General features: G+C 45.4%; 7 protein-coding genes across 7 annotated transcripts; 6 read left to right on the top strand and 1 right to left on the bottom strand.

Annotated features, from left to right (window-relative positions):
• Positions 1-229: 229 nt before the first annotated feature.
• PAAG_08645 (hypothetical protein) lies at positions 230-1,968 on the top strand (the record flags this gene model as incomplete). The annotated part of the gene is made up of 3 exons (XM_002789430.1): positions 230-659; positions 733-754; positions 822-1,968. 3 exons carry the CDS (start codon positions 230-232, stop codon positions 1,966-1,968), a joined length of 1,599 nt encoding a protein of 532 aa, XP_002789476.1.
• A 3,914-nt stretch (positions 1,969-5,882) lies between these two features.
• Positions 5,883-9,726, bottom strand: PAAG_12608 (hypothetical protein; the record flags this gene model as incomplete). The annotated part of the gene is made up of 3 exons (XM_015848079.1): positions 5,883-6,690; positions 8,295-9,117; positions 9,186-9,726. The coding sequence occupies 3 exons, from the start codon at positions 9,724-9,726 to the stop codon at positions 5,883-5,885; spliced, it is 2,172 nt and encodes a 723-aa protein (XP_015702309.1).
• A 425-nt stretch (positions 9,727-10,151) lies between these two features.
• On the top strand, positions 10,152-11,648 carry PAAG_08642 (inosine-uridine preferring nucleoside hydrolase; the record flags this gene model as incomplete). The annotated part of the gene is made up of 5 exons (XM_015846575.1): positions 10,152-10,233; positions 10,300-10,307; positions 10,352-10,592; positions 10,683-10,999; positions 11,073-11,648. The coding sequence occupies 5 exons, from the start codon at positions 10,152-10,154 to the stop codon at positions 11,646-11,648; spliced, it is 1,224 nt and encodes a 407-aa protein (XP_015701372.1).
• Positions 11,649-13,792: 2,144 nt separating this feature from the next.
• On the top strand, positions 13,793-15,008 carry PAAG_08641 (galactonate dehydratase; the record flags this gene model as incomplete). The annotated part of the gene is made up of 2 exons (XM_002789426.1): positions 13,793-13,968; positions 14,033-15,008. 2 exons carry the CDS (start codon positions 13,793-13,795, stop codon positions 15,006-15,008), a joined length of 1,152 nt encoding a protein of 383 aa, XP_002789472.1.
• An 848-nt stretch (positions 15,009-15,856) lies between these two features.
• Positions 15,857-17,097, top strand: PAAG_12607 (hypothetical protein; the record flags this gene model as incomplete). Its single annotated transcript, XM_002789425.2, has 4 exons — positions 15,857-16,191; positions 16,252-16,483; positions 16,537-16,859; positions 16,917-17,097. 4 exons carry the CDS (start codon positions 15,857-15,859, stop codon positions 17,095-17,097), a joined length of 1,071 nt encoding a protein of 356 aa, XP_002789471.2.
• Positions 17,098-17,202: 105 nt separating this feature from the next.
• PAAG_12606 (hypothetical protein) lies at positions 17,203-18,388 on the top strand (the record flags this gene model as incomplete). The annotated part of the gene is made up of 3 exons (XM_015848078.1): positions 17,203-17,293; positions 17,350-17,649; positions 17,682-18,388. 3 exons carry the CDS (start codon positions 17,203-17,205, stop codon positions 18,386-18,388), a joined length of 1,098 nt encoding a protein of 365 aa, XP_015702308.1.
• A 2,193-nt stretch (positions 18,389-20,581) lies between these two features.
• On the top strand, positions 20,582-22,243 carry PAAG_08639 (interferon-induced GTP-binding protein Mx; the record flags this gene model as incomplete). The annotated part of the gene is made up of 1 exon (XM_002789424.2): positions 20,582-22,243. One exon carries the CDS (start codon positions 20,582-20,584, stop codon positions 22,241-22,243), a length of 1,662 nt encoding a protein of 553 aa, XP_002789470.1.
• Positions 22,244-22,375: the final 132 nt, after the last annotated feature.

The raw sequence follows: 22,375 nt of genomic DNA, 5'->3' as shown, positions 1-22,375 counted from the left end.
CCTTGATTTTCTATAGTTTGAGAACCCTCATCTTCCACTGCGCTTCTGCAGTTGATCGATTTACTGCCCACGTCATCTTGGAACATTCTTTTCCCCTAGTCGGCCCGCTCTTTCATGCCCTAACGTATTGAGAGATACACAACACGTGTATAAGGAAAAGAGTATTATTCTCCTCTTCTAAGTGATTAAAAGAAAGGGACAAACAGGGACATTGACAGATTCACTGGATATGGATACTGAAACCCAACCGCAAGACCATGATTTTGGCGCCCCTCAATGGGTTGATATGGGAGGGTACGGTCAATCCCAGCACCATTCGCCATTAAATGATTATAATAGCTTTGCATATGGCTCCTCACCCGTCATGCCAGTAGAACCTTCTTACAGCATGTCGATCCCACAGCCATATACATCCCAACAATTGCTACCTCTATCAACCCCGTCGCAGTGGCCGAGCATGTTGACCACCCAGTCGAATTTTCCACCAGTTCCTCTTCCACCGATGCCAATGTCATCTTTGCCCAGTTTGCATCCTATTCATACAGCTCCAATATCATCCAGTGCCCCTACACCGCGCAGAACTTTAACGGATAATGACCGACGTCGAATGTGTTTATATCACGAAGAAAATCCACATGTTAAGCAGACTGACATTGGAGGTAAGGGATAGCTTTTGATAATTCGGAAACACTCCTTTACAGCCTATCGTGCTAACTTATTTTGTTTGAATAGCCATGTTTGGTGTGGAACGAAGGTAGATATATATCGCAAACCTCGTCTGGCGTTTACCACTGTCCGTTTCCTAACTTCATTTGTCCCAGCACCGTTTCCAAAGTTTTACGGCAGAAGGAAAAGTATCTCTACCCCGATGACGGTAGCCGTTCGCCGATTAAAAAGTCGAAGGGCAAATTTCCGGACATTGAGCGGGCTTTATCAAATTGGGTTAGGAACCATCAACGCCAAGGTGGTCAGTTAAGCGATGCTATGATTAAGGAGAAGGCTCTTTTCTTTGCAAGTACTGTTGGTGGTCCCGAAAATCATCAAAAGATACTGAGCTCCAGTTGGCTAGAGAAATTTAAACAGAAGAACTATTTATTAAGTACACAGTCACGAAAGGGCTCAGTTGATACAGTGAACGAGCTAGAAATCCCTAAGAATGGGCTATCCAACACGTCCTTGTCGAGCCAAAACCCGAACGGCCTTTCTCCTCTGTCACAAAGTGGAACGACAACTCCTTCGCCTCTATCCCCAAAGCAGCGGCAATCCTCTTTGAAGCAAGAGAGCTTCGATGGAGCCTTGTCTGAGTATGCTTCTGAATTCCGAAAGCAGTCGCACTCTCAAAGCGCCAATTCAGTTGACAGAACAACCACACTTGCCACCACCATAACCAGTCCTAATTCGATTGTTTTCTCTGAGAACCCCTTCAGTCCCGAAAATCAATCACGTGTGCCTCCAGACTTGGGCAGCAATTCCAGTCGACCAAGAAGTCAGACATTCCCGATTGCCGGAACAGAGCCAAGTTCAGTTGCCAACGGATCGTCGGATCATGTGTCACCTAAAAATGTATTTCAGCCATCCACGTCCCCAGGTGTAGACGACGAAGAACACGGAAATACTCGTCCATCGTCGAGCGAATCATCAAGCATCAAGAGGAATCGCAGCAACCCAGAAATCAAAACCAGTTCCATGCAACCCCCATCTCTACCTAAATCCTCCACCGTCTCTCCTATTTCTTCCCCGGGTTCTCCTACCCACGATGAGGCACGTCGTGCCCTGGAGCTGGTTGTTAATTATTTTAACAACCAACCAGCCGGTCTGGGCGCACAGGAGTACCTAACCATCGGGAAGTTAATGGAAAAGCTAGAGCTGGCTCAAAACCAAGCCGTTGGACAGCGAGGGCTGCCTCGCATTGATGAACATTCTGACGGTCCCCGGGTGAGCAAGAAGAGAAGCATACACACGCTATAATTCGAAGGCGCGCCAAAATGGTGACTGCATGAGTGGTCATTACAAGATTATGGATGAGCCCGTTGTCAGGTTTTGTAATGTTTATTATGAGCTCTGTTAATTTTAACGGAGAACCATTGGTTGTCTTATTGTTTATGCATCAGCGGGCTCTAAAAAAAAGAAAGCGAAATCAAAGAGACTAAGGTTGTGATGGGTATGCGAAAAGTAACAATACGTTAAAGCTCCGTCATGACTTTTACTTTTCGTCGGCCACAGCGGCCGTCTCTGTGTTGCTTTTGACAGCAGAGACTTCCCCTTGGAAGATAAGGAGACAGACTTGTTGATTCAAACTTGAGAATCGGGTATCAAGGTCCTGAGCTGTGGGAGGATGCACACGCACCGCATGACAGCAAGGTCACGATAACTCTCTGTGATACAGCAAGACCAATAAATGGGGGAACCTGTTGTGCAATTCTGGGAACATTTTCTTGGCAACATCCAAACCCAGGGTGGACTTCGAACCACGGCAAACTGGGCCCCGTCAGCATTTCCCGCCTCTATCTACTCCAAGTGGGCTATGTTGCTGTCTTAACCTTTTCTATATGTTTACTTCTTTTCTTTTTTCGTGTTGTCTTTCTTCCGTATTGTTTTATTTTTTGGACCAATCTGTGCTCACTTGATAGTTGTCTGGTGCGTCCTTTTCAATGTCTTCTTTCCCTTTCTCTCTCGTCTTATTTCTCACACTTCATTGGAATCATATATTTATCTATCGGTGCATTGAGAAGGACGGGGATCTCACATGGAATCAGACAGAAGAAACAGTGCGTCTTGGTAGCTTCAACCCTCAGCGGCTTCAAACATCGAGGTCTATAAGTGTTGATATTTTGTTTATATGTGGATCCTTTTTCTCTCCCTCTTCATACGTTGTTTTCTCAACCCTCCTCCTTCGCGAAAGGGGCTCCAGTTTTGCTGATTTCTGGACTCACTGCAAGTTTTATTTCTATGTATGCCCTTCTGTTTTTGATATTCGACTCTTCTTTTTATGTTTGACTTTATTCCCCTCTATTGTTGTCTTTTGCTAGGAAAGTTATATATACACCGCTCGCGCGGATAGGGATATGGGGTAACCGGTACGAAAAGGATTAAAAGGGAAATTTTGGATACACGAATCTCCGGGTCTTGGGAAAAGGCTCAATTTACCAGCTGGCATTTTATCTTGCTAACTGGACATCCGTTGAACGTTTGGACTCTTTCTCAGGTTGTTTTGTTGTCATTGTTATTCACTCATCCCCTCGTTCCAATTTCAACTATTATCATCCAATTTGCCATTTCTTTTGCTACTTATCTCAATGCTCTCATATTAAAAGAATTCTTATATTAATCTGATACCGATTGACAAATATGAAAGATTATTAATTGGTTGCCGAATGTTCCCCTTTTCAATTGAAAATTGGTAGCCTCCAACTTTCATAGCTTCTCTATGCTTGGTTCTTACTATATATATGTGTATATGGGTGGGTCAAGAAAGCGCTGGGCAAGGATACGTTCGTGATCGTGGACGGCGGGATGAATTATATTAAAGGATAGAGGTACCACCTCTGGTGCAAGAGCCCATTTTTGTACATATTCAACCTAATTCACGGTATGTACTGCATATATCTTAAACGACTTGCTACAGTCATACCACCCTCTCTCCCCAAGGGGGGTTTTTGCTTCATCGGAAATTCCTACACTTTTACTAGCCCTTGTTGCTACCCCAGTTTTATGCGTCTTAATCTTCAATTTGTATTTGTTTGGTTCTCCATTGAAGGCAACTCTTCGAACTAAAAGAGGTATAAATCCGATATGAAGCATATGAATTACAGCTGTTAAAGAATGTATTTCTTCAAGTAGCTGTACCTCTCCCAGTCATGTAAACCTTGGAAAAGGTATCAGTCGTGGCATTAGCCCCGCCACAGATAGATAATGCATCACAATATTACGGTATACATATTAATTTATCCATTACAGTCTCTTCACATTAGCAGACATGACACCCTTGACCCATGAGAATTATGATAATAGTTTCACAATTTTTGACACGATATCTTCATGTATCTCCATGGAAAAAATTAATTGATCTCTTTCATTGAAATTGTACGTCAATAAAAATGGAGGCGTCTGGGGCCAAAAACGAGGGGTCTGACCAAGCGTGGGAATTAGAGTTACGTAAAGGGGCCCAAAGGCGCTTGAAAACGCACCAACAATGAGGATTTTATGGACATACAGAGAGCATGCCGTACGCATACTCCAGAGACTCATACCTAGTTATGGAAATATAACATTTATAATTTATAAAACAAAACTTAATGTCAGGCATAAGCTCATTGAAATATCTGGCTAGCCCGCATTTCTTGCCTCCTTTGTAAGCCGATGGTAATTCTACCCGTGTTTTAAAACTTTTACCCCTTGAAACTGGGATGGTCTGTGGTGCCCATTGGATTCTGGGACCTCGGGAGACCTTGGTCTAATTCGAGGCCAAGAAGTTCTGAAGCAAGATAAATGTAACCAGTCGAAGGCAATAAAACATGTTCAAGGCATATTTAATATCTACATGGCAGAAAAGTGAAATGATTGGGAACCGCGAAATAAGTACCCACATTACAAGTAAATGGAAATACCTCTCAAGTCCGCTCATCATTTATGCATGTAATTACAGTCCACCACGTCCATCCATGAATTCAGGAATAACTGATAGCTAAATCTCCGGTTCAATTTTATATGGATGCGTCTCCACGGTTTATATGCCCACACGCACAGATATACCTTCAGGAGTTAGGGGAGGACATCGGCGCCTATCATCACATCGCGTAGATATGCAAAATGAGAAAAGGGACAAGACTGGATCCTCAATCAGCATGACTTAAGTACACAGGTCACCAAAACAATGAGAGAAAGGAAAAGAAACTGCGATAGGAAGCAGTTAAACACCTGAGCTTCCAGAGATATTTGATCATTGGAGGCAACCTCTCATTCCCCATTTTACCTACAGATAGGAAGAGAAAAAAAAAAGAAAAGAAAAAGAAAAAAGAAAAAAAGAAAAAGAAAGAAAAAGAAAAGCCCCGTCAACACGATAACGCTGTTGGAAGCAGCTCCAAGAGAGCTCTAGAATTTCCATTAAATAAAAGTTAGCGGGGGGCTGCAGACGCCGCCGGGCTTTTCTTCTTGTTTTCGTCTCGACTTCTCTCTATTTTCGGGCGGTTAAAAAAAAAAAAAAAGAAAGAAAGAAAGGAAGGAAGAAAAGTAAGAAAAACAGGCCTTACTAGTTAATACGTAAGTGAACTAGTTAGTTAGCCAGAGGACATGAGATGGAACTAAAACCCATAATAAAAAGCAAACACATGCTCAGGACGCCTGAGCCACCTCCAAATATGACATTGTTATTATTCTCCAACATTGCAGGAGTTTATTGAGTGGTTCTTGCTTTTTTCCTTTTTTTTTACCCCTCCCCCCCATTTGCAGGCTTCGTTCAGTGGGGCTAGGAGATTGGGGAGAGCAAGCAGTGGGGGGGATGATTAACAAGCCACGCAATGCAGAAACGAGCAGGGAAAGAAAACCATCCGCGGATGGCTTCTTCCGAACATGTATGAATGGGTTTGCAGCACTCCATATAAGGGGGGCATGGAATCCGTAGATCAGCTGAAGCTGAAGAGAATATGTCCTCAGCAGCGGCAGTGGATTTTCACAGCAAATACACCTGGTTTTCCTCCGCAGCAAGCTTAGCAAGCCTGCATTTGCAAATTACAGAAAATTTTTGACATGGGACTACGTCAGTCTACATATGTGAGATTAATAGAAAACAAGTTGAGAAGATCATACCATACACAGGTAACAAATGAGCATTTGAGGAAGTAGATCTCGAGGAAAAAAAAAAAAAAAAAAAAAAAAAAGGTTTTCTAGACGCCCCGTTCAGCCATTAGTTCGGTTACTCCAAGTTCGGAGATTTCGGGCAGGAGTTTGACGAGCACCGTTTCGATGATTGAGTACATGAGATGTTTGTTACAATATGTATCCGCAAATAAATCTAATATATCACGTTCAATGGCGGAGAGGAGCAGCTCTTCTTGGTCGTCATTTGCTTCATGCTCGCCTAAGGACGCCCCGAGGGCTTGAGTATGAGGATGAGCAACACTATTTTTGTTCTCTCTATCCGGATTTGTATTGGGAGTGCTCATGGTTTTAGAATAGCGAAAGGAACCGGGAGCACTTTGTATGGGTTGAGATGCAGATGGGTTAACGCCAGACTTGCATGGACCATAAGCGGATCCGAGTCTCAGGTCAATATCCGTGTCAACGTTGGGTTCTCTGTTACTGTTGCGGTTGGAAGTGTTTGCTATATTCGTAGATTCTAATTTCAGTGTCTGTCGTGATTTTTCAGCTGTAGTTGTTGGAATACAAAATATTGCCAAAGCCACTCTGTGTGGGATTAGCGAGAGAATACTAGCCGCGCATGATCGCCTAATAAGATTTGCTTGGGATTTTGATGATGTTTGTGATTCCAACTTGGTTGAACCCGAGGAGCCGTTGGTTCCGACAGGAGCCTGAGGCACCGTCAAATCTGCTGATGATGACCTAGCAGTGGAAATGTTGGTGTTTAGACTGGGTTTGGAATTCAACGGGAAGAGCGTCGTTCGAATTGCAAGGAGCAAAACTGGCAAGATTGTGGGGGTCAATAGATGGTTCTGGATCGTCTCGTGTAAGAACCTGCGAGGAACCGAGTGAAAGTTGTCAGCAGGCAGGTCATAATTAATTCAGAGGGATCGTTCTGAACTTCAAGCGAGAGAAGGACAAGTGAATTTTGGAAATTTAAAGGGAAACAAAAAGAAATCTGAAAACAAACAAACACGCACACACACACCAAAAAAAAAAAAAAAAAAAAAAAAAAAAAAAAAAAAACCCTAAAAAAAACCTAAAAAAGAGAGAGAAAAGAGAGAAAGTCAAATAAGGCCCATTCATAATCAACGCTAAAAGTGAATATCATCACGAGCCTCCGCTATCTATCGATGGACAGACATATACGGAAGCATCACAATCGGAAAGGCGGAAAAAGGAGGAAAAGAGAGGAAGAGATATAATAGTTTTCTGTGATATTGATAGCCACCGAAAACTGGCACGGTGAAGGTAAGAGCTGCACAAATTGAGGTGTACCGATATCACTGGTTTAGACGGGATCAGAAGATACCCATTTCCCGAAATTTCAAGCCGGGAATTGGCTCACGAAGTGGGGAGATGGTCAAATCCTCGAGATGGTCGATTTTATACTGGCCTGGAATTTCGCCTTGCAGATAAGACAAGAGGGGATCATGTGGGGGACGATCAGACTGGAGCATCGACAGACATGGTGGGTCATGACCAACAAGAATGATCCATCCCGTGTGGAGCTCCAAGATATTTTGCTGTCACTGGCTGGCTGCTGCGAGGAAAGACAGGTGGAATAATCGACCAATGACACCGCCTGCTAAAGGGCTTAAAATAAACATATTTTGAGAGCGGACGGGAGGGAAAGGCCCGGCCCCGACGAAAAAGATCAAAAATGACGCATCAGTAGCAGCCAATGAGGAACCGGAGAGGATGTTAGCGACGACTGTTTGCGAGCGTTCTTTTTGGTCTGTCTGCTGATCCTATGATGATTGCTTTCTCAGGTGGCAGTTGAGAAGAAAAAAACCCAACACAGCCACTAGCATTGAAGTAGTGCATGAAAATACCGCCTTTCTGAAACTGGAAAGGTAAAAAACGGTCTAAAAAGACCGCTAGAAAGAAATGAAATAAAACAGACATCAGTGAGACGTGACTGGTGCAGCGTAATACGGTAAAACAACGTCACGGAAATGCAAGGGTCGGTAAAAAGATCTCCAAGGTAAAATACAAAACAAGGAGGGCAACGGAGGTACAGGGTTTTTGGGCATGTTCAAATCACCAACGCTGGTTGGTTGAGGGTAAGACTGCGGCTAGGTCTGTCCCTTGGGAGGATATTCAGGTGCTCATTGGATCAAGAGCAGCAACTATCAGATCAAGTGACTGAAAAACCACGCACGCAAGTCACCAGCAACCCCTCCCGCTCATTGTTTGCTTGGCATCTCTGGCAGATGCCACTGCAACAACTTATGATCGATAGTAAAATCGCCAGGGTTCTCACTACAGGGGATTGAGCGATCCTGCCCTACCCGCTGGTGCATATGACGCGCATGACAGACATCATCGAAGAAATGTGATGTCACAATCAAGACGCCTTCTCAATTTAAAGAATGGGAAGAAGACAATGCAATTCTGAGCTTTAAGGGTAATGTAACGTAAAAGGTTGGGCTTACCGGTCGACAATCTCCCCAGTGTTCCCGATCATTCCTGGTCCTTCAACCATCGCATGCTGGGTAAGAGCTAGAACCCCTCCGAGCCATGGCATTCGCTTTGGCACATCGACCAATTGCGACACCATGCCAAAGAGTCGATATTTAAGAACGGGACGCTGCAAGCTGCCCCTGTTGGTTAAATATTGTGCTTCACATGCAGGGTTGAGGGGGCTCGGTGGCGGAGATGAAGACGGCGCTTTCCGTGAAGCAACCGGAAGTGACGAGGACGCTGCTCGGAAAAGGCCAGCCACTGTAAATCGAAAAGCCAGATATATCAGATAGCAATATTGCAAGAAACTCCACAAAATCGCTGACAAATTTGATTTGTTTGCGACTGACGAATCGTCGCTGGCAGACTCCTCATTCGTTGAAAGAAGGCCGAACTTTTCAAGTCGACTTCTTTGAACGTGCTGCACCTTTTCGTTAGAACATCCCTCCTTTTTAATTACCGTGATAAGGTGTGTGACAATTTCCCAGATAAAAGGACCTTCACTGGCCTTGCCGCCGACCAATTCGCCCAGGATCATATCTGCCAAAATATCACCAACCAAAGTTCTCAGGCAATCATTCTCCAGATCCTCGGTTGGTAGAAGCACAGCTAAGATTCCCTGGGCAAGCAATTGACGGTAAACTGTTTCCCGTTTTTGCTGTTCTTCAGTCGTCTTCGGATCTGACAGGTCCGGGACGGGGGAGAGTGCTGGATGTGGGTTTAAAGTGTGGTAAACCGTACGGAAATAAGAGGCAGGGCAGTTTAGTTGCGGATTCTGGCTGGCGGTGCGGTAAGCTGGATTTAGTGGTAAACCCAGTTAGCTTCAACGTATAAAAATACACAACGCTCTGCTCCACTCTCACCAACAACATGCGCTTCAATCAGCGCAGGAATCTCATCCAAGACCAAAGAGTCCACATCTACTTGTCGCAGCCTTTGTTCTAGCGCACGGGTGCAATGGGCAATAATTTGAATAACTTCATCTGTAAAAGTATGGTCTGTCGTAATTTTGGAGTACCAGACATTAACAAACTCTTTAATTATGATGGCAATTAGAGCATAGAGCTGTAGGTCGACTTCGTTTGAACTTGTTAGCGGAGGAAGCAACTCTTCTAGCGATCGCGAGGTCCCCCTTTCCCGTTGGTCTGACCCATGACTATTGGATTGTGGACAGAGCACACGGCGGATCAGCGACGCTGTAGCTTTGTCGTTGGTTGCATCGGTCAGGCTGGTCGGAGCACTGAATTTGTTGGCTTGACTAGCTCGCGACGGGGAGCGAGATACTGAAGATGACTTGGAGGATGGCACAGAAAGTGTGGCGTCTTTGACTGATAATTCTATTGATCCAGGTTTCGTGGCGGCTCCTTGAAGACGTGATCGTCCACCGTTGTTGGTGGTGGTCATCTCTCTCCGTTTGAACTGTGTGCGGTCAACGCACTATCCAGCGGGATGGCATCGATTTCATGGAAGTCCGTCGCTCGCAAAAACCAGGGTTTCAAGACTGTCGGTATATTTACAGCTATATAGTTTTGACCTGGAAAGTGGCTGATCTAAGGATACCTGACACTCCAGGAAAAGCTGTCGTTAATTTGTTGTTTGATCCTTGTACAAGAACCATGATCCTTTATCATGCGGCTTGGACGGGCCGAGAATAAGTCCGAATTAGTTAAAGAGCTAGTGCCAATATGTACTAGCGCTCTAAAATTGCCGATGCGCTTGTTGTGATCGATAAATAACGAAACTCTAGGTACCTAGGTACCAAGTGGCGAACTTCAAGCTTCTGCGGGAAAATTGCAGCAACATCGGCGCATGAGAACAAATCCGTTAGTATGGAAGACCGAGAAAGCCCTACACATGGGCTGTTGTCGCATGAAGGATGGGTAACTCCTCTTTGGTTGGATTGCGACCCAGGTAGGTTTTAGCTGTTACTTTTGGCGTCAAGTCAAATAGAGCAAATAACTAACATATCCCATACAGGACATGATGTAAGTCACCCAGTTGACACTATATTTGACCCCTTCGCATACAGTATTACGGCAGAACTGAGTTTAACAGCCGTAAAAAGGATGCATTTGCGATTCTCTTAGCTGCCCACCATCCCGCTTTGAAATTGTTAGGGATCAGTACCGTCCATGGAAACAGCTCGCTCGAGAATACTACGCAGAATGCGGGAAGCATACTAGAAGCCATTGGCAGGTCAGACATTCCTGTGTATCCAGGCGCGGCAAAGCCGTTTTGCAGAGTTGCTGTCCACGCACCAAATATTCACGGTACGGATGCACATTCGTCTCTACTCGACTTTTGAGCTGGCCCACCTAGCATCAGTCCATTGCTAACATGAATATCTCATTCCTTTTTAGGTGAATCAGGCCTAGATGGTACATATCTACTCCCAGCACCAACGCGACCCCCGATGAAAAACTCAAATGCGATCCTTGCTATGCGAGACGCCCTTCTGGCGCAGCCTAAAAACACTGCCTGGCTAGTGGCAACTGGCACACTCACCAATGTCGGACTTCTTTTCGCAACGTTTCCCGAAGTTGCTGAACATGTTCGAGGTGTCAGCATAATGGGCGGGGCAATTGGTAACGGGTTCTCGGACGCCCCTATTTGCAAACGGCAAGGGGGGGAAGCTCGAATTGGAAACATCACACAGTGTGCGGAGTTTAATATCTACGTTAGAATCCCTTTTTATGAATTCAGTTGCATTATAGTCCTTCCCTTTCCTTACCTCACTCTAATGAAAATAGGGTGATCCCGAAGCCGCACAATCCATCTTTTCATCCCCGATTCTCGCAGCAAAAACCACCTTGATACCTCTAGACTTAACCCACCAGGTATTAGGTACACCCAAAGTGCAATCCCTAATTTTACAGACCGAACCCCAACAAGGCACGAACGGCACTTCATCAGTCCTCCGCCAGATCCTGTACGCTTTACTCGTCTTTTTTGCGAATACCTATGAAAGTGTTTTTGGTCTAGACGTCGGACCGCCACTGCATGACCCCGTTGCTGTTGCCGTGCTCCTGTCTAACCTAAACAACGGGAGTAGTGGAAGCAAGGCTCCGGAATTTCTCCGTTTCGACGATAGGGGCGGAGAGCGCTTCCTCGTCAACGTTGTCACCGATGGACAACATAGTTCGGACCCGGAATTTACGGGCGAGGTTGGCCGGACTCTTGCTAGCCTCCTAGAACCCGGGAAGGGCGGTGTCACTATACCACGCGGAGTCGACGTTGATGGATTTTGGAATGTCGTACTTGATTGCTTGAGGAGGGCGGATGATTGGAATGCATCACGTGCCAAAAGACTTCACGAATTGAATTGATAAGATCGACTTTTTGGATATACTTATGTAAGTTTGGAAGGTTGGTTTCCCCCCCTTATGATTCAATTGTTGATGAAAATGTGGGCTCTTTTTCTACGAATAGATTTATTTATCGAATTTATTCTCAACATAGACGCTCAGATAGTTTAGTGTAAAAACCATATTTATCCTATTCGCATCTACGGGATACTTTCCCTCTTGTTAAGCACATTACCTCTCCCTGGCGACTTTTACTCAATCCTCTCGATCTTGGAGAACTGGTATCGGAAAGACATAGCGACTCGGGATGCTTTGATGTCTTGTAGCATTCACAGTTCAGCGGAAAGTCATGGCATGTCATTGTAAATTGCCAATACCCCTTATCCCCCATCTTCACCTTCCCCTGTCTGGGAAATTGGGCTTTGAAATAATACAATAAACGGTACCAATTGCCAAAGGCAAGGTTTCTATTAACCATTCTTTTAGTTCATTCATTTCCTAATTCCGAAAATAGGGGAGGGGAGAGTACGTGAACCGAATGTTGCAGTGTATTGACCTCGGCTAGCGTTTGTTTCCAAGTTGCCTTGGTTCAACTCAGACGCCGACATCGAATGCAGTCAATCAGACAGACCTTCCAAGGAACCTATTGAAAACTAAAATTAGATTGACAGATGCAAAGGGAGAACTGGTGTGGTTGCAGATGTAATCGCAGATGCTTGCACCTTTGAAACCTGCGATCATGATGATACAACACAAAATACATCTACAGAAACATTTATATTTCAAGCTAAACCAGGAAATCAACAAACACCTGTTCCATCATTCACTTCTGCTGTTCGCATTCCTTTGATTATCTGTACCATTGTCTTGTCATCCCTTTTCTTGACCTTCCGCATCTTTACCCACAAAACACAAATATATGTCTATGCATAATTGATTGGATAGCTATATTCACTGCAGGCCACCGATAATGCATAACACTCTCGATGTGGGCTGCTTTTTGGGTTCCAAGCTAGTAGCAATTACGCCGGCAAACTGCATTGATCAATTTTCGATGATATTGAGTATTTTTGGGCCAGAAAAAAAGAAAACATCACCGACAATGGATGTCCTTCCGAACTGTTTATGAAAAAGAAAGGCGTCGACTATCTGATTTTCTGTAACTTTCTCACTGCCAGATGGATGGCTAAAATATCTCGATTTTTCACAGGAGGCTAAATTCCGATGGATCAGTTGGGATATTATTACCCCTGCAACGACTTTTGGACATGATAAATATTTAAATGTCCCAACCTGTTCCTCCCCTTCAGTGGGTCCAGATTCACCAGCGGATCACTGCAACCAAACACCGTCTCTTACACCAGCTACCGGGAGGCTACTGGAGACACTACTGTCTTTTGATTCCACATGTCGAGTCGACGCTGTCCGATATCCAGCAATTTAAAATAGGCTTAAACTCCGGGGGATCTTTGTACGTTTCATTCATCAAGAAGAGCGCCCGTCATATTTTCTCATGAGTTCTCACTTTTGTGCCACTTCCGCTTCCGCCGTGTAGCAGTAGGTTAGCCAGCTTCCACCAAGGTCCTAGATAACTTGCAACCTTTAGATTGGCACAGATGTGATTACTTGTGTCAATCGATAACATGCGCTCGATTTTCTCTATTCCGATAGCGCCAAGGTATCTTGTATTGCATTCCTGGGTTACCCTGTTGTTGTCTTCCAACTAAATGCTGTCGAATTCCATGATGATATCGTGAGCATGTTATCTCTCTGCGGCAGAACCAGCATCGGGAAACCTCGCTTTATAGTATGTCGCAATGGACTCCGCTCCGTTAAACCATGCGGATACTAGCAGCATCTCTACCTACCTAGATTTGCGGGATACCCATAGCTAGAATTGCATCATTCTTGCTTTGTTAATCCCTGCTAGGGCGGATATATTCAATCCTACGAAGAAGACTTACTGTGGATTGATGTGTCCTTTCTCGACATTTATCACCCTTCTCCCACCTATATAAGCTGGTATCATTCTCCCTGTCCATCATCCATCAATTTCACCGTCCATTCGTTCGTCTCCAAATCCCCTAGCTTGACGAATTCAATTATAATAGCTTCCCCAGCTTTACTACTCAACCCACCATTCCATCCTTGACAAAAGATTTAGCATGGGTAAAATCAGAACCATTGAGTATTTCCGTGTACTTCCACGTTGGCTGTTTGTTAAAGTTACTGATGAAGATGGAAACCATGGATGGGGTGAAAGCACATTAGAGGGACATTCAGAGGCCGTTGAGGGCAGCCTGAATGCTCTTTGTAAACGATTTCAAGGATATGAAGCAGAGTATGTCGAAAGAATCCATGCAAAGAAGAGGACTTATATATAATGGCTGATTTAATTGGTACAGTGACATCGAGCAAATCTGGCAGACGGCTTGGCGCCTAGGCTTCTACAGGGGGGGCGCTGTTTTCATGTCAGCAATCTCTGGCATTGACATTGCCCTTTGGGATCTCAAAGGCCGCCGGTTAGGCGTACCAATTCATCAGTTATTAGGAGGCAAGGTTCGCAACAAGATATCTGTTTATGCTTGGATTGGGGGTGACCGTCCTTCAGATGTTGAATCAGCGGCTAGAGCCCGGTTGGCCCAAGGGTTTAAGGTAATCAAAATGAATGCTACTGAGGACGTGAACTGGCTTGACTCTCCCCGAGCTCTCGAATCCTGCATCCAACGACTAAGAGCCGTAAAGGCTCTGGGACTTGACGTTGCTCTCGACTTCCATGGCCGTCTACATAAACCAATGGCCAAGCAGCTGGCTAAACTAGTTGAGCCCTATCATCCCTTATTCATTGAAGAACCACTCCTCTCGGAGCATCCCGAGGGAATCAAACATTTTTCAAAGCAGGTTTCCACACCGATTGCCCTGGGAGAACGGCTTTACCACCGATGGGACGTCAAACGGTTCCTGGAAGATGCGAGCGTCGATATCCTACAGCCAGATATCAGTCATTGCGGGGGTATCTCCGAAATCCGCCGCATCGCAGCCATGGCAGAGGCATACGATGTGGCGATGGCCCCGCACTGCCCGCTGGGGCCCATCTCACTCGCTGCTAGCATGCAGATTGACCTCACAATTCCAAACTTTGTCATCCAGGAAATGAGCCTAGGGATCCACTATAACACGGATGCGGGGGAGTATGATATCACCAACTATGTGACAGACCCTTCAGTTTTTGATGTCAAGGACGGCCATGTTGACGCTCTAATGAAACCTGGCTTGGGAATCGAGGTAAATGAGGAGGAAGTGCGCCGTGTTGCTGAAACCGCGGCATCATGGCTACCAAAGGAGTTCTATGGGATTGATGGGGGTATTCGGGAGTGGTAACTGATGCCCGCTGCTCTGCTTGTACTTGGATTTTTTGTTTTCCCATTGTAATCAGACTGAGATGGTAGGGAATAAACGGTTATTATTGTCTTAAATATCTCACTCGCTGATTTTCCTTTTCCGAGAGGTTGTAGGCGAACACTGTAATCTGGTTTTACTTTGGGTCTGGTCATAGAATTCTATAATGAACGATAGTAAGCAATGTATTATGCTTGGTATAGTATTGGATAAGTTAAAAGTTGATTGAGTGGCTAGACTTGTATATCCAGCAACTAAATTCTTGACAGGAATTATCATAGCTGTTCAAGAGAGCACGTTAGAGCACCATTCTAGGTAACATTCTGCAGAAGGAATACATTAGGTTTAACTTTCTGGTATCTAGCTTTAAGTCCACGATGTATTGGCGTTGGCAAAAGTCATCAAATAACTATATCAAACATCCAAACAGTAAACGTTGTATCTCAAACAACCATTATAGTTCGCGACAGAATTGATAGCCAATAACAGTCAGACATACAGTTGGCTCTGGCTTGGTTCAGTTCATTGGCAACCTACGGGCCGATGGTCCTTCTTTTATGACGTCGTACACGGTGTGCATGTCCAACAGAAATAGTTGCCGACGATGATGGGGCTATCCAAAGGCAGGAGGTTCTGGATAGCCAAAGATGGGAAGGTAAATGATTAGGGTCTAGGAGGAACGGGTGACAATGCTTAGTTGGCCCAATATCGTAATATCGGAACAAGTGCTCGCCGTTCAACCATCACTGTCATGGTCATGCCCTTGGTGGATCACAACCATCACCATTTATCTAATTAATTTAATAAAAATAAAAATAATACTCATTAATATGGTTGCCCAAGACTGGGAGGATAACCCTCTCGCATTGAGGGGTGAAAAAGAGAGCGATTCTGGAGATGCTTGCTTCTCAGCAGATGAAGGCAATGAGACGGGCTGTTCTTCTGTCTCTGGCGATGACCTACAGGCCAGGCTACGTGAGCTCTATGGGGGTGGCGGCCTGGATGAGCCAGATGATGTGGGAGCTTTGCTCCTCAACGACGAGGAACATCCTCCGGAGCATTACCTTGCAGAGGAAGCAGACCTTGAACCTTCATGCCTTCGACAGCGACGCTACAGCCCCCGAACACAAGAGAAACTTGACTGGATCAAGGAGCATTGGGAGCAGTGGGTGTTGCGCATTGTTATTAATCTCCCTAGCTTGCGCTAAGCACCTTGGGTCACCAGGTATTGCAAATTTGTACATCGGGATCCCATCCAGGCATATCACGACATTACGATACAATCCCTTAAAGGGTTCCTCAGCTGGGTCTGTGACCGGCGTCGGGGGAAGAATGGAAGGCGACGAGGGATCAAGCGTCTGAGCTCGTTCCATACATTCTGGAAGTGGTATATGCTTGTCTACGAAGTTGAAGTAGGAAAGAGGATCAATGAGATGATCATTGCCCAATCCCAGGATGTGAGTATGCATTGCCCTTGCATTCAACCGCTCTGGGTCTAACATCTTCGCAGCTGCTCAATCTCATTGCTGATGAGAAGCACCTCAGCCGGGAAAAAAGAGAGAAAGCAACAATGTATGTCCAGGACCTTGCAGAGTTTTGCTGTGTGCTTCTGGCAACAACAGAGATGCTCTACTTGATTGGCTGGCTGCGCATACAGCTGATCCTTTTCTCTCACCTTGCCGGCTATACCGGAAACCGCCCAGAGGCATTGTTGCAGCTGCGCTACCGGCATCTAAACCCGACGCTAGTCCAGGACCTTGAGAGCAAACACCCCCATCTTGTAATCGAGTTCACCGCTGAGTTCACAAAAGGGTTTCTAGGAATGAAGGATGCGTATGGACCCTTGGACTAAAGCTTAATACATAAAATGCTTTTACTTACTATTTGCAGCAACACATTTCCACTTCCAGAAATTATATATGATCCCACACTGGTCCTGAGCCCACATGTCTTGCTGCTCGGAATGTTATTCCATATCAACGCATACAAGTCACCAAGCATTGATTGCCCGCAGAACCTATATAACTTGAATGTTCTCAAGGGCTTAAATGAGCAACAGCTACCGCTTTGAGATGACTTGGTAGATAAATTTGTCTTCTGTGAGGCAGTCCATCAAAGAGAGACTGCTCAGCTTGTCCATGAATTGCAGTACTCCGCTGCCAAAGTGAAATATCGAATGAGAAAAGGCGGTGAAATCACGGGCTTTGCGCAGGTGGTCAAACCGTACGTGCTGCGTCATGGTCCGGCAACAGCACTCAATGCAAGCTGTAAGTTATATTGATTCCCCTTGCTGACTTCACTATACTAACATGCTGAAATGCAGCGGATGTCAGCGAGTCTCTCCAGAATCTTATCCTTCAGCATTGCAATATCAGCACATTTCTCAGGCATTACCTTGACCGTAACATCACGGCTGATGACCTCAGCATCTACCGTGGCCTCACACCGCAGAAGGCCATCATGGATATGCTGTGCTCTATGAGCCGGTCAATTGACCCACGCCGACTGTGGAAACTGACAACGGAGGAATCAAAATCTGTCAATGATCAGCCGCGCGTCCGGGTACTGAAGGCGAATGTGGATACCTTGAAAATATACGTGATGGGGCTGCCTCTCGAGACTTGTATGAAATCTGGGATGATCAGCTTCACCTAGCACAACGTGAACTGCTTAATGAGAAGCAACGAGCTAGAGCACAGCTGAAACGGGTTAAACTGGATCAATACAAACAGGAACAGCCTGTGATTGACAGCGAGCGGCAACTGTCAGGAGGGATAATCAATGAGGATGTCAAAAATGCACTGGAGGGGATTAAGTATATGACACCTGAGCACTTGACACTCATTGATGCTATTCTGACTCTGCCTGGACGAACCTGGGAAGCGGAACAGCAAAGACGGATCAACGCAATGAATGCAGTTACCAAATACTGTGGGGTGGAGGAAGGCTCTTGGTTCTTCCGCCAGCACAACCTGCAGGGCCCAACAACTAGTGCCTCCGTGCAGATCGGCAGACAACTCAGTCAACCGCAACCACGTATCCATGAAGCTATTCAGATAGTGATGGCAGATAAGAGACCAACTATCTGTTTTCTCTGCCTCCAGAATCCCGCGCTCCCAGAGTCTCAGCGAGTTAGTCAGTTCAAAAGGCCGGGAGAGTTGACCAGGCATTTTGAGAGGAAACATCTCAACAAATTTCAAGGGTTGAACTGTATTCTCTGTCAAGTGACACTGCAAACCCTTTCACAACTTATGCTTCATGCAGAAACTAAGCATGGGACGGTCACGCGGAACTCAAAATACAGGATACTCTGCAACTCACCGCACCCTTCAGCAGTATATAAAGGTCAGTTGTCTCAATAGCAGTTGGTTATCTTCTATTTATTCTGAGGGAGAGCTGGTTTCTCCACTGTTCAGGCGCATGTTTTGCTTTATATAGAATCTGAGATTTAGGATTATATATTATATGTACTTGTGTTTTCTGCTTTAGAATACGGCACTTTGAAAATGCAGTAACTAGGTATGAAATGGTCTTGGGACCGTTGAATTATTCCTTTGTCGAAATCAGGCTATGTGTTAGAAAGCATATACTGTGCTAATATACAGTAGTAGAAACTGGCAAGACCAGATTGCATTCTGTATAATTTATCTCTAGTTCGTTGTGTACAACTACCAGTCTGAAGACAATGACCACAAAGTTAATAGCAATCTTCTTTTGAAGGTTATTACCACTGAGTATCACAATGAGGACAGGTATGCTTCATTGTGTCAAAATCTGGATAACATCTGCCGCAAAGCAAGTTGTGTTTTGTAGCATCACTCAAAAATTGTCCTTTTCCAACAATTCTCTGATTTGCTTGTCCGAAATATTTGCCAGCACCTGTTGCAAATCAAATAATGCAGAATCAACTCCAGTGTACACATCTGCAATGACTCAAGAGAAACCATCCATGTTTCAGCAGGTCTGTACAGCATTCGCAAACTTCTCTTCAGCATAACTTATGAGTGCATGAACCCCATATCTCTCCGCAACTCTACACACTCTAGCATTAAAAATCATGGGCGAGAAACTGCCGCTGTCATAATCAGACCCATACATAAAATGAATCCTGGCTGCAATCGCGTGAGGATCATCGCTTGTTAGCAGTACTGTAAAATTGAATTCATTCTAGGGCCAAGGAAGTATCATCCTCAGCCCTAATCATAGAGATTTCAAACTTACTTTCAAGCAACATTCATCAAACAAGCAAGAGGAAAATCCGGATTGACTGCTGAGTACTATCTTATGGACTTTGAGCTCACTGTCCGCTGTTTAAATAATACAATCCGAGAATTTTGAGGTATAAAAGTACCTAAAAATTTGAGTCCACAAAGAAGGTATTTTGCACAGAGACAATTTACCTCTAGAGACTCCTCTGGAGTGCAGCAGGGCTGTCTTGGACTTCACTCTGAATCTCCAACTTCAGATATGGTTGAAATCACCTGAGAAAAAACAGTATGATTGAAACAGAATTTATAGATGAAAAAGTGGGCTGCAGCTATCTATGTGTGGCAGCCAATTTAGGCCACGCGTTTACAAGACCATATATTCAAACCCTTGCAACATAACCCCATTCGCGGGCTCCAATTTCTGCCAAGATGCCAAGCAGTCCTGGATAGGGCCCTGTCTACAAATCTCACACAAGGTGCTATCCGGCACAAACTGTGACGGCGTGGCAAAGCCTAAGCTCAAGTGCAAGCACCAAGTCTTGTTGAATACTGCTGTGGCTGGTATCACAGTGGCTGGTGATTGTGGCAGGGATTGGAAATAGATAACTACATAGTTAGATATGGATGGCATGTGCCCCAGTGGAAGACAGCCTTTTAGTTAACAACAAAAAACTAACTAAGAGAGATTCCACCGTCACTTAGCTCATCCGGTACAATCATTAAACTCAACAGATTATGAGCCCGGGTGGCTGCTCACGGCAGTCTCTGAGAATACCGCCAACAGCTAAGCTTCCCTTCAAATGATAGCTCTGTTAACTCAAGGATCTGACCATCAACCTTTGTCTGTGCTTTTGTCCTTGCCTTTGTCCTTGATTGATTGCTCCCTCTTCTAAGACCTTCCATCGTTGTTCATTATCAGTCAGGCGGATTTCTTGTTCTCTTCCTCGACCTTTGTTTTGTATAGAAAATGACCTTTCTTCTGCTACCGCGCTGTCACAGATGCCATAACAGGGCTTTGGACAAGGGTGTGTTTCAGACTCCAATTTCGTAGTAAATTGGCTTTCAGTAAAATTGCCATTGTCTTTGCATTTGCGGCAGCAGATAGGCTGCAAATCCTGGCTGTCACTCCTGGAATGTATAGCTGGCCGCATTATCAGCTGTGCAAGGGTTTCATCAGCGTGGATCTTTGGGTTATACTGTATTTAAAACCATTGTGTCTCAAATGCAGCTGAATAGGGCGACTCTATATTCTATTTCACCCTCCGACCCCTTTTGTCCTAAGGATCCCAATTTTCCAGTTGAGTTGTTACTATTTTAAATCCTCTTGCACATTGACAGGCACTCAATATGACACCCTTCCTTGATTTAGATACCCCAGTGCCTTTAAATCCGCCAAAAGTGCCACTGCAGTCGCAGGAACATCGTGACTTGCTCGATATCATCGATAAGCTACGATCACAAGGAATCAACCGATATGTCGACCTGCCGCAAATTGTTGTTTGTGGAGACCAGTCGTCCGGCAAGAGCTCTGTCCTCGAGGCAATATCAGGCTTGTCTTTTCCGACGAAGGACAACCTCTGCACGGGATTTGCAACAGAACTCATCTTACGTCGAAGTCCTTCGAGCGCAATCAACATTTCCATCGTTCCCGGTGAGGACCGTTCGGAAGCCGAGAAAGAAGTGCTGCATGCGTTCTCTTCCTCTGTCTCCATCAATGAGTCCGGCCTGGAGAAGGTTGTGGAGGATGCCAAAGTCGCAATGGGCCTCTCGGTACCGGGTTCGAGCAGAGTCTTCAGTAACGACATTCTCAGGGTCGAGCTTTCCGGGCCATGCCAACCACACCTTACCATGGTCGATTTGCCCAGTCTGTTTGAAGCCGGGAACCGCGATCAAAGTGAAGAGGACGCAGGGATGGTCAAGTCTCTGGTCCTTGCATATATGAAAAACCCACGAAGCATCATACTGGCAGTTGTGTCAGCAAAGAGTGACTTTGCACTTCAGAGTGTAACCAAATATGCACGGAATCTCGATCCGCAAGGCATGCGCACAATAGGTCTTATTACCAAACCGGACACCCTCGATGCGGGTTCAGACAGCGAACAAGGCTATCTGGATATGGCCCAAAATAAGGATGTGAAGTTCCGCCTTGGATGGCATGTGTTGCGGAATAGGGATTTCTCTACACGAGATGTGACGACTGCCGAGCGTGATCAGATAGAGATTGAGTTTTTCTCAACGGGAGTCGGGACATCTTTGAACCCAGCTCATGTGGGTGTTTCCGCGCTGAGACCTCGATTGAGCCATATTCTTCGTGATCAGATTCTTGACCAGCTCCCAAGTGTCCTCGCAGATGTTGAGTCTGGAATTGATGACTGCAAAGTTCGACTGCAAAAACTGGGTGCCCCACGTGCAGACCTACAGCAACAACGGCAGTATCTTCTGCATCTCAGCCATGCCTTCCATACCAACATTAAATCTGCCATCAATGGAATGTATGACGGCCCCTTTTTCGGTTCTGCTGGGACGGAAGGAGGATATAAAAGACGACTGCGGGCAGTTGTGCAGAACAGGTTAACTTCATTTGCGGCCGAGATGAGGACGAAAGGACACGCCCTGAAAATAGTTGAGTCAGGGAAACAGTGCAAACAAGGCCACATCACCCGTTCCCAGTACGCTAAGAAAGTGACAACTCCGATGTCTCGAAGTCGTGGCCGCGAGCTTCCTGGAACCTATAATCCACTTATCGTTGGCGAGCTTTTCCGCGAGCAATGTGGTCCGTGGAAAGGAGTGATTGGTCGATTCAAAAGCGACATTCTTGGGGCTACGCACTATGCAGTCTCCGCAGCATTGGACCATGCCGCAGATGAGATAACTGCGGCGAGGCTGCTGCACGAGATCATTGGCCCTGACCTAGGCCAACTTGAGGCGGTCCTAGATGAGAAAATCATGGAGATTTTGGAGCCTCATGAATCGGGACATCCCATCACCTACAACCACTACCTCACGTAAAACGTCCAGAAAGCCCAAGTGACACGGAGAAAGCAGGAATTGGAAAGCCTTCTACAGAATTTCTGAGGAAAGCCTTCATCGGTGTGTGGCACCAACACGTACTTCGATGTTGATATCCAGAAGTTATTATCG

The sequence above is a fragment of the Paracoccidioides lutzii genome (genome assembly GCF_000150705.2).
Source record: "Paracoccidioides lutzii Pb01 unplaced genomic scaffold supercont2.41, whole genome shotgun sequence".
In the NCBI taxonomy this organism is placed as follows: domain Eukaryota; kingdom Fungi; phylum Ascomycota; class Eurotiomycetes; order Onygenales; family Ajellomycetaceae; genus Paracoccidioides; species Paracoccidioides lutzii.
Note: the sequence above shows the minus strand (reverse complement) of the source record. Positions and strands in the feature narration are given on the sequence as shown.